The sequence below is a fragment of the Apaloderma vittatum genome, unplaced genomic scaffold (genome assembly GCF_000703405.1).
Source record: "Apaloderma vittatum isolate BGI_N311 unplaced genomic scaffold, ASM70340v1 Scaffold46062, whole genome shotgun sequence".
In the NCBI taxonomy this organism is placed as follows: Eukaryota; Metazoa; Chordata; class Aves; order Trogoniformes; family Trogonidae; genus Apaloderma; species Apaloderma vittatum.
The window spans coordinates 10892-21955 of record NW_009703869.1 but is presented as its reverse complement, the minus strand read 5'-3'; the positions used below and the strand labels follow the sequence as shown (position 1 = coordinate 21955).

The 11064-nt window shown below is 40.1% G+C and overlaps 1 protein-coding gene across 1 annotated transcript; it reads left to right on the top strand.

Annotated features, from left to right (window-relative positions):
* Positions 1 to 426: 426 nt before the first annotated feature.
* On the top strand, positions 427 to 10592 carry PSMA3 (proteasome (prosome, macropain) subunit, alpha type, 3; the record flags this gene model as incomplete). The annotated part of the gene is made up of 10 exons (XM_009864787.1): positions 427 to 509; positions 1656 to 1779; positions 2703 to 2804; positions 2941 to 3014; positions 3478 to 3550; positions 4318 to 4383; positions 7421 to 7467; positions 9586 to 9653; positions 9800 to 9864; positions 10404 to 10592. Coding segments are annotated over 10 exons (747 nt in total), but the record flags the coding sequence as incomplete, so codon positions are not given.
* Positions 10593 to 11064: the final 472 nt, after the last annotated feature.

Below are 11064 nucleotides of genomic sequence, written 5' to 3'. Positions count from 1 at the left end.
GCCCCTGGAGTGCTCGGCCCCGGCAGGCGAGCCTGCCTGTGCCCCGATGTGCTTTTAAGCGTTCCAAATATGTGCCTGTTAGCAAAGGCCTATGACTCCAGAAAATTTTAAAATACGTTTTGAAGGCCTGCAGAAAGCTGCCTTAGGTTTTAGGTGTTGTGTAATGCGCGGTGGCTTCAGAACTGTGCAGTGTCTGGATGGGCGGGATTTGAAGGGCGGGTGTGTGCAGCACGGATGCCACGGCTCCTTGCTTCTGTTGTTTGGGCATCTTATGCGAGGGGACAGCCAGCCTCTGGTACTTCAGAGCCCCTGATGTCATGCAGTTGACAGCCCTGCATTTCTAAATACGCAGACTTCTTTTAAAAATACTGAGATATAACTTTTTTTTTTCCCTGAGTAATGTTCTGTTGGTTTTTTTTTCTTCAGTACGACCTGTCAGCTTCTACGTTTTCTCCAGATGGCAGAGTATTTCAAGTTGAATATGCTATGAAAGCTGTGGAGAATAGCAGGTAAGATACAAAGATCTGCATCTCTGCCTGGTTTTTGGCCTCTTTTAAAGCAGTGTAATCAGACTAGGCAAGCATGGCAGTGTTGCAGATAAAATTATGTTGTTAAAATCAATTCTGAGCAGTGCTGTCCTTATGTTCATTTTAGGAGGCTTCAAATTGGGTGTAGAAGTAGTATAATCACTTTGCGTGCTAGAAATCACTTTGCACGCTTGCTAGGAATTACTTTTGCTTGCTAAAAAGAGGTGTATTGCAGAGAATGCGCAGGAAGGCAGTAAACTTACATATGTCAAGGGCAATAAAAATTTATGCTTTGGGGCGAAACCTGGTCACAGGTCTCATGACAGTGTGTAAGGTGCTCAGCTGTTGTCGCAGTAGAGCTCTTATAGCTGTATCTAAAAGTCCATTTTATGGATGTGAATTGGGCCACTCGAAGACTGACATGCTCAGGGCCTCGTAAACTTGTAACAACAAGTATTCCTCAAGAAACTGAGGGTGTCCTGCTAAGGCTACATCAGCTTCTCTGCAATTATCTGCCTTTCCTCAAGTGTATGCAAAGGAATGCTGTGAAAATGCCAACTGTGCTCTAGCAGCAGCGAGATGATTGATCAGCGGGGCGTGGACTGGATCACCCAAGCATCTGATCGTAGCCACAGGCTGCCAAATAAGAATCAGCCAAAGTATTTCGTGTAGCAGTTCATGCCATGGTTGGTAATTTATGCCTGGTGCTGCCCTTCTTTGAGGGTTACAGAAAGAGTTGTTACATCTCTTAGAATAACAGTGGGTTTACCAACGGGAGAGGTTAAACATTCTGTGGTTTCATACTGGTATTGTTCAGCCCAGTGACGGAGCGATGGTAGTGCCATCGCTCCAAATGATGCCTCTGCTGCATATGGTCTGTTCAAAACTATTTGGGTAGGAACTTTTGACAGCCTCCTCCTTCTCTATTTAAGAAAATGTATGTAAGTTTAATGAGCTTTTGGTTTTTTTTTTCTTCCCCTTGTCTTCAGTGCTAAAGTGGAGCTGTAATAAATCTACTTCTAGGGAAACGTGTGTCATTGTTTCTCATATCTTGTTAATTCTCTGTTACATATTTTATACTGCAGTTCTGTTTCTGTGCGAGAAACTTAGATTTTTCTTGTCTTTCAGTACAGCAATTGGGATAAGATGCAAAGATGGCGTTGTCTTTGGAGTAGAAAAACTAGTTCTGTCCAAGCTTTATGAAGAGGGTTCCAATAAACGTCTCTTCAATGTCGATCGCCACGTTGGAATGGTAAGATGTCATGTAATTCATTTTTTCATAGATTGAAAGGGTCCCTCATAAAAGTAGAAATCTTTGAATCAGAGACTGAGTAATAAGTAGATAAGGAAAGTAACGTTAATGTTTCTGTGCACAGAGTCAGAAATGCCAGTGAGGTTTGGGACTGCTTTCTGTAATTTATTCTTGATTGCACACACATGTATAAATAAAATCCAGATTTAAAATAGAACATAGATACATATTTTGAGGCTGCTTTAAATTGTTTTAAATGCTTTTCAACATTTTAGTTGTTCAAACCTAAATGTAAATATTAACGTGTTTGGTACTTCTTTATGCAGTTAACAGATCTGGTGTGTTGGGGGAAATGATGCTGTACACAAGATTCTCTTTTCAGCGGTGTGGGAGTCAGCTGAGCTCTGTAGAGACTGATTTATAGGTTACTGGCTAATTTGTAAAAGTGGTGCCAGGATGATATCAAGTAGTTATTAACTGTGACAGAAATGCCTGAAACTATCTGCAGGTGACATCATCAGTAGCGGGCAGAGACTTGGATTTGCTTCCTATCCAAGTCACACAAAACACAAAATAAATAGTATATTGCTATAATTGTCTTCTTATAATAAACAACATTTCATATATAATATTAATATCTATAATATGAAGTATTGGTTAGGTTAGTGTAGTGGTGGCCAATCACAAGACTATTTAATATAATTTTGGTTATTGACTTTCTCTAGAGAAAATTTCTATTTTGCATTAACATATTGACATGTTTTGAGTTTGCTAGCAGATGAATAACTCGATTGAATCCACTTGTACATAGAATTCAATAAAGATCACAGTTAAGTCACATAATTAAGACTTCTGTGCATTGATTTTATTGATAAGTTATTACAAGGTATGTTTGGCCTAGCTGATGACAATTTTCATTTCAGGCAGTAGCGGGACTTCTGGCAGATGCTCGCTCTTTGGCAGACATAGCTAGAGAAGAGGCTTCTAACTTCAGATCTAACTATGGCTACGATATTCCACTGAAGGTGAGAAAACAGTGCAGTTCACTCAGGTTTTCTGGCTTTCTTAGTCTTGACACAGAATTAAATTTTATTATTTGAGGTTTACTTATTTCTATAAATAAGGATTTCCAAATGACATTGTTTTTATTTTTCTGCCTAGCATCTTGCAGACAGGGTGGCGATGTATGTGCACGCGTACACGCTGTACAGCGCTGTCCGGCCTTTCGGTTGCAGGTGAGTCTTTCAAATGTGTGTAGAATCTTCGGTGAAGATTTCCTATTTGTGTATCGGTACGGCGAGCTTCTCTGTAGATTGCCAGTTTGCCCGTGAATTTTAAAGCTGAAGAATTGATGCTACTAGGTCTGTGACAGTGAGGAAAGCAGAACTTTCCTCTGCAATCACCCTGCTTGTCCTAGTAATTTAAGAGCAGTTTACAACTACTACGCAGTTCCAGTACAAAGGGATTAATAAAGTGAGATCTGCTGTCTAGTTACAGGGAAATAAAAGGTTTCTGGCAACTTGCAGGAGCGGGGCTGTCATGGTAACCAAACTGTTTAGACAAATTGCTTAATAGAATGTAGCAGGATAGTGGGAGTTTTGCACCAAGAGGAATGTAGGAAACTGGAGCTGGAGTGGTTTCTGTAATTCTGTGCATGTTGGTAAAAGACATGTTTCTAATTTCGTATTTCCCCTCCAGTTTCATGTTGGGGTCCTACGATGATGACGATGGTGCACAACTATATATGATTGATCCATCAGGAGTTTCATACGTGAGTGTGTCAAAAATATGTCCGTCTTGGTGCAAGTTACCCTTCTGAAAGGTCCTAGCTGGGAAAATAGTGTCATTCCAAAAGAGCTGTTGGTTTTCTCTCTTTTTTTGCCGGGGAAGGTCTCTGGTGAATCGCTGCTTAAAACGAGCAGAGCTGGGTTTTGCTCAGGCACATCCTTGCGACAAACACTTCGTGTATTCCTTAGAATACAGTCTCTGAGAAACTGGTTTTAAAGCTTGTCTCTCAGAAACAGGGGAGCTCCTTCCACCTGGCTGTGCCCAATGTCAAGTCCCACCCAGTGCCCCAAGAGGGCACGTTTTGTGGTGATACCCCCGTTCACAAAATACTTGAGGTAAGGTCAGGTAAGAGGGCTGCCAAGGGCAAGTCAAATCAAAATAGATTTGTCAATTGTTGTTAGTGCTGCCTTTTCTGTCGCCCATGGGATGGGGTTGATCCTGCAGAACTTCCCCAATTCTAGTTTGCTTTTCTGTTTACCGTAATAGCAATAAAAAAGTTACCTGTTGCAACAAACTGAGCAGCTTTGTTTCTGCCCAGGAACTATGGAGCACTTCTGTTGTCACCAGTGGCAGTACTTCCATCTAGTGATTGGGTTCTATACAACAATTTGGGAATGTGCCCCAAGAGAGAACAATGTCAAGGTTTACTCTGAATAGGGTGAGGGTTGTCATATGCTAAGTGACTATAAGAAGTGTAGAGGGATTAGTATTTAATAAAATTTGCTTTTTTCTGTCTTGTGTTTTTTTTAGGGTTACTGGGGGTGTGCCATTGGCAAAGCCAGGCAGGCTGCGAAAACTGAGATAGAAAAACTTCAGGTATGATGTTACAGTTTTGTTGTGCTGCTCCAAGACAAACATTCCTAGCTTATTATGTTACCGTGCTGGATGTCTGAATTATATAAAATACAGGAGAAGCAGATGGAATATCCCCTTGTATGTTCTAGGATAGTTACTGCTTCTATAATAGCAGTATTTTTCAAGTCTTGCCCCTGGGCAGTGGTTTAAAACAGGAAGCGTAAACATTTATGCTGGCAAATAAAGGAATTGAATATAAAAGCATAAAGAAGTTTTTAGTTGTGAATGAAAACCTTAGGGCTGACTTGTACAGGGTGGTATATCTTATTTTTTTTCTAAAGGTTTTAGGTCAACCTTTTGTTTAAAAAGTTGAAAAAAAGCTGGTCTTGTTAAGGACAATGAGTGGAACTGCAGAATACTGAAGCACTGGAATATTATGGCTCTGAAAATATAATGAACAAAAATAAAATCTTTGCCAGGTAAGACAGTGTTTCCCAGCTGGCTAGTGTAGAGGTACTGCTTATTTTTCAAAACATCTATCATCTTGTTACTGACTGAAATGTGCCTTTCAAAACATCTTTACGTGTCTGATGAAAAGGACTTTAGTGCTGTGAACACTACAAAGTGTAGAGCTGTACGGCACACTGTCACTGATACCAAAAAGAGCTGTTTCTGGTCAGCATTTCCTACTTGCAGAACGTTGTAACTTGCCAAGCATTAGCAGAAAGTTGTGTGAGTGCACACTGATGAGTTAGTTCTTTTGTAGCCTTCTGAAGAGCCCGCCCACAGCTGGGTGTGTAAAACTAGTCTGTGGAGAGAAGGCTACTGAGAGGTATTGAAATGTGCCTTAAGCTGATTTAGAATGATACTAGAATCCTAAAAGATTTTTGTCTTCCTCTTGTGTTTTAATATCTGACACCCTTGGAATTGGAGACAGTTAATGTGGGATAAAATCCTGGTCTGTCTCATGCAATTCTTGCCTGATACTGCTCTGGCACCTTACTAAAGGTTTTGGTGTGCAGAAGTACATCACAGCTGCTCAGGAAAAGGTGTAGAGTTCATGTGGTTGTTACAGTTCTAAAAATAGCCTGTTTGTGGTGCTGTAGCATCACAACTGAAAAATTACCGAAAAAATTACAGTGTTCCTACACTTAGTGGAATCTGGTCAGATCCTTGAACGCCGAACTGGAAGTAGGAAGCCTACAAGATCACCTGACCTTGATGGTGGAATCGTGGCATCTGGGAAATCATAATCTCAATTCCCATGTGTATGAATGGGAGAAAGATAATGATATATTGGGTGTGCAGTGCTGGGATTTTAAAAAAACTTTTTGTTGACTTTGTACAGCTATGAAGTATGTGCACTCCTTGAACTCTACAGTGGGGCACTCGAGAGCGGTGCTGTGTCATATGGCCTAGCTGCATTTATTTATTTCATGGCTTGTTTGTAGAAAGTCTTCAGTAACACATGTGATCCTGTCACAGCAGTGTGACAATGCAAGTCCAGTCCTGCATGCCGATGCCTTTTTGTTAACTGTAGGCTGGGCAGGTTTCCAGGCCACGGTTAGTTTTGATGAGCTGAATTTGTCAAAATGGGAGTAAGAGAGAAGTGCAAAAGCTTTTGTGGTAATAGTCTGTCAAGTTAAGATTTGTTCCTGTGGAAAAGATGACTACAGGTGGAAAGCGAGAGGCAAGCACGTAGTGAAAACTTTAAACCTGCCTTACGGGTGGAGCAGAGCAGATTCGTATCTGGGAGGGGACAGCATATGTGAAACCCTCCTCTGGCTGAGGGCGCAACCCGAAAACACTGCACTGCTCACATCTGGTGTCTGGTATCTTCCGCTATGGGAAAATGTAGCCGTGTTGGAGAGTACTTTTCTCTCTGGATCACTTTTCCAGTGCTCAGACCTGATGCTACCTACAACTTTTTGATACGGACATAATTGTAATTAACTCCTGTAATAAACTTTTACAGTGTTTACTTTTGTTGTCTGCAGAATTCACATACCTGGCATGGGAAAAGGAAAATGGCGAAAAAGTTCGTTTTTCTCTCTTGCAAATATGTGTGACAGTAGCAGACCCTTGGGTTTTCCTGTTCAAGCACCAACTTGATATGCGCGCAGTAACTGAAATGTCTGTGTGACACCAGTTACGTTTGTACACAGCAGCCAACACCGTGTGTGTTACAGATTGAGAGTCAAAAATGCAAGGGCTGGGGCAGAGGCTCTCTGTTTAGGAAGCTTCGTGGGCTGGGACTGTGATAGCACATCTGTCACCAGTGTCCCAAATCTGGCTTCCGTACTATGGATTTGAAAACAGTCTGAGAATTGGACAGAGATTGTAAACTGCATCAATGAAATGCAGTAGAATATATTTTGTAGTCTAGACGAGTTGACTGGCAAAGAGATACGACCTACAAAACAGAAATTTATTATGTCATGAAAACTGGCATGAGACTTTATTTTGATTAATTGTGAAACTGTCTGAAGGCTGAGATATAACAGTGAGAAAATATGAAATGCGATCGTGATACCTCGCTCAGGCAGGCAGTTGGTTGTTAACAGTGGAACAATATTTAGTTAAACAATATTAGTCAAAAGTAAAAATTGCTTGCATAAAATGTTGGTAAGACCAAAAGTATTACTGTGCTACCAAGAAAGAATGTGAATATTGTACATTAAATTATGCCTCCCCCATATTGAACCTATGGTTATTTCATGTCAATTGATCATAAAACATCGAAGAAAAAGTCAAGTTTCTTCTGTTCAGCTTCTAAGCTTCCAGCGGTCGAACCCTTTAAACTGGGGAAGTAACAGTTCTTTCACAGAATCTTTCAGTTGTAAAATTCTTGGCTGGAAGGATGACTTGCATGTAGCAGGCTGAAAGACTGACTGTAGAGAATAAATTTGGTTCTAGTCTTAGCTTTTTTGTTACTTTTACCATTACTGAACAGTAAGCTCATCAGGCATGTGTGCAGCCACTCATGTTCTGGCCCTGCAGAAATGGAGAACAGTATCTTCTCTTAAGCTGTGTATTTTTGTATTTTTTTTGTCTGTAGATGAAGGAAATGACCTGCCGTGATGTTGTTAAAGAGGTCGCGAAAATGTAAGTCTCCAACCCATTTTTCCAGCTCAACAAAAAGGTGTACATTTCAAACAGAAGCTGTTTCTTTTAAATTGGGTACCTGATTTTGTTTCTGCTAGATGAGTGCTCATGCTGACTCCAGAATCTTCTAATATTAATACTTTATCTCTTCTTGTGAGATGGGATGTGCTACTTGGTACTGAAAAATGCTGAAGAATGTGAAAAATAGGCCTTTTGATACCATCTACTGCTTTTTATAGGTGCAGTTTGTAGCAGCAGTGGATTAAAGGTTAAACTGTCTGGATATAGTCGCTGGTTTTAAAATACATAAACCAGGTGACAGATGAGAGAAAGTCCTTGGTGTTCTGTTTCGGAAGAAAGAGCTGTCCACTGTGTTACGCAGATTGAACAATGAACTTCAGACATTAAGTAGCAGCCCACAAATGGAGCTGAGGTCTTTGACCCAGCTTTCATGTTTGCCTAAAAAAAGACTCAAGTGCTTGGGACAGAAGCTCAACTCCTTGTTTAAAAGATATATATAGCCTGTAGCTGGTCTCATTTAAATGATAAAGCTTGACGCCACTTGGAAAGACTGGAAATACTTAATTTGCTATTTACTGATACAGTTTAGGACAACATACATCAGGGACAGAATCGCCTGTAGTCACTAACACTATCCCACAAACTCTCTGTAAGGGTAATGTACTTAATAGAAAGTCTACTCTCCTGTAAGTAGAGTCAGTAGTAAACTATCTTGAAAGTACTTTGTGAATTAGTAACTCTTCAAAAAATACAAGCATCTGTAACACTTAATTTTAATGCTTTAGGGACATGTTCTGTGCTTGTGACAAATTTAATAATCTCCAGCATTTTATGGCTATTGCTTAGAAGGTCATAAAGTGGTAATAAATATGCTGCTGTCATGGGTGTTGCAGCACAGGAGCTTATTTCAAAGTTTGTGTCTGAGGCTGTCATGGCAGCAGGTACAAGAAAGAATTTATGGGATCTCCCTTCTTGAAACATAGCAAGGACCTCAAAGCAATTCTAAACCAGCACAAACAAGACACAGCCTCTCAAGTAATGAAAAGACTCCTGTTGTTTAATTCTGCCTTAGCTCAAAACTTAGCAGCTCTAGATACAGTTGTGGTTTTCAGCTCAAATTCAGCTCCTTAGTAGCATTTAACAAGACAACAAATATTTTAATAATTTTTTAGCCCTAAAATATGAGCCAGAGTCCAGAGTAATAATTTCTCCAAGACCTTAAAAAGATACAGTTTGGAATAGGCTTGTAACCAGCTGAAGGCGTAAGAAAGACCTGTAGATTGTCTTATGCAATGATCAGGAAGTCCAGCCTAACAGTGACAGAAAGGCCTCAGAAGAACATAAGCTTGCAGTGGTATTTCCTGGGACACCGGCGTTAACATTGTACTTGTTTCACGATACTTTGTTTCAGGATAGTGTAATTGGAAGTACTTTTTGTGATGCTGAAGGTATCCTTCCTTCCACCACTATCTCCAAGCTTTCTACCGTGGCTAGAAAGAGCTGGCATGGTCCAGCTTTTGCCTTATTAATGCTTTCTGAAAGAAACTAGGCAATACTTTGTCAGCAAGCAAAGCCACAGGTCGTTGTAAGTTCACCTCTTGTTTTGAGTTTATGTCTGAATTCAGAGGTGTTACTGTTCGTTTACATGTCCTGCCACTGAGGACTGAACACTAGGCTGCCGTCAAATCAGTATAGGCGTTAGGGTGTAACGTTTTTATCCCACAGACTGCGGAGTGATTTTACTAGTCTGGACGGTACGGTGTGTGCTGTCATGCCACTTGTAGTTTAAATTCTCATTGCCAGTACCTTTGCCATAAGCATGTTGGTCTGCCTGGAGGCTTGTAATTAGACACAAGATACTACTGAAATTAAGTCCTAAGTGTAAACTGAAATAAGACTTAGAAGAGAAATACAGTACGCTTCGAGCTGTATTATAACTAACCTAGCAGAAGCAGGCAAACATGACACAGCCTTGGTTCTGCATTATTTGAATCCTGATGTTTGTTCCAATTAGGATAACTTGAGCAGGGATACGCGAAAGTGTATTTAGCCCTGTGATCAGTTTGTTCTAATCTGCATTTTCTCTGTCCCTTCCAGAATCTACATAGTTCACGATGAAGTAAAGGATAAAGCTTTTGAGCTGGAACTCAGCTGGGTTGGAGAAAGTAATGCATTTCTATAATTTTTATAAACACTATAAAAAAATGGTGTAACTTTACATGAATGAAGTAAAACATTGCTTCTTAATTTCACTCTGTATGTTAAGGTCTTTGTGTGAATTCTAACTGAGATGCACTCTTTTTATTGACAGTAACCAATGGAAAACATGAAATTGTTCCCAAAGACATCAGGGAAGAAGCAGAAAAATATGCCAAGGTAAGGTCTGACTTTGGTATCATCTCGGTGCTTAACATGACAAACAAATTGAAAGTAGAAGAAACTAACTGAAGTTTAGACTTCTACTGTTGCGATGGCCAGAAAATTTATAGTTGCATGCATCACTTCAGTGTCAGCTGATGTTACTCTGAAAGAATTGTAAAGTTTATGGTGCAATCCAGGGTTAGTTCTTACTTTCAAAACCAGTGGAAGTTGGCCGGCTCACAGAGGTGGTGTGTTTCTCCTTCCAAAGTAAATGTATTAACTCTTCAACAATGGTATGAGTGAGCAGGAGAGGTTTTATGTCACCTTGCCCAGAACAGTTCTTAAAGACAACCAGCTGGAGAGACTGCCAGCATTTAATAGGTTTCCAATTGCTCTAACAATAGTACTCAGTATTTCCTCCTCATGATATGAATGAGCCTGATGAATACAAGGCTTTAGACAGCGAGAGGATTGTGAAGCTACAGCAAAACTCATTTTGCTTAGTATAGGCTGAATTGCAAAACAAGTGTTAAAATGATTTTTTTTTTAAATAGGAATCTTTGAAAGAGGAAGATGAATCAGATGATGACAATATGTAACACATTGTTACTTCAAGACAAGTTCAACCTTTGTTAACTTACAGCAGGTTTGTTTATAATGTAATAAGCATGGGACGCTATTATGTACTTGTTGGAAGCAACTGAGTGACCAACTTGCACTAATAAATTTTCCATTTTACTGTCCGTTAGCTTTCATTTCAACAGAGTACACGCCAGCATCTCAGGAAGCAACTGTACTCTGTATCAAAACAGACGTTAAGAAGGAAAGATATTTTCAGGCTGGGGTTGCTGCTTCTTACAGCACTCTATTTGAGCCAGGCTAGGTACAGAAAAACAATCTGCTGAGAAATCTGATGAATCTCTTGTTTACACTGCAGAGTTTAATATTAAGAACCACTACTTGGTTATTCCTTGATTAACTAATATCACAATTTGCAGGTTGTTCCTAGCCACAGTCTGTCACTGCTCTTGGCAGAAGAGATGGGAACATACCTAACTGTAACAGCTGGTTACAGGTTAAGGGGCTCTGCACAACTCCAAACTGCCTACAGAACAAGCAAGAGTTCAGGAAAAGGAATTTTAGTCTGAAGTATTAAGGCTAGGCTTATTTGAAGAGTAGGAGAAATGAAAAACTAAGTCAGTTGAAAATAGTGCT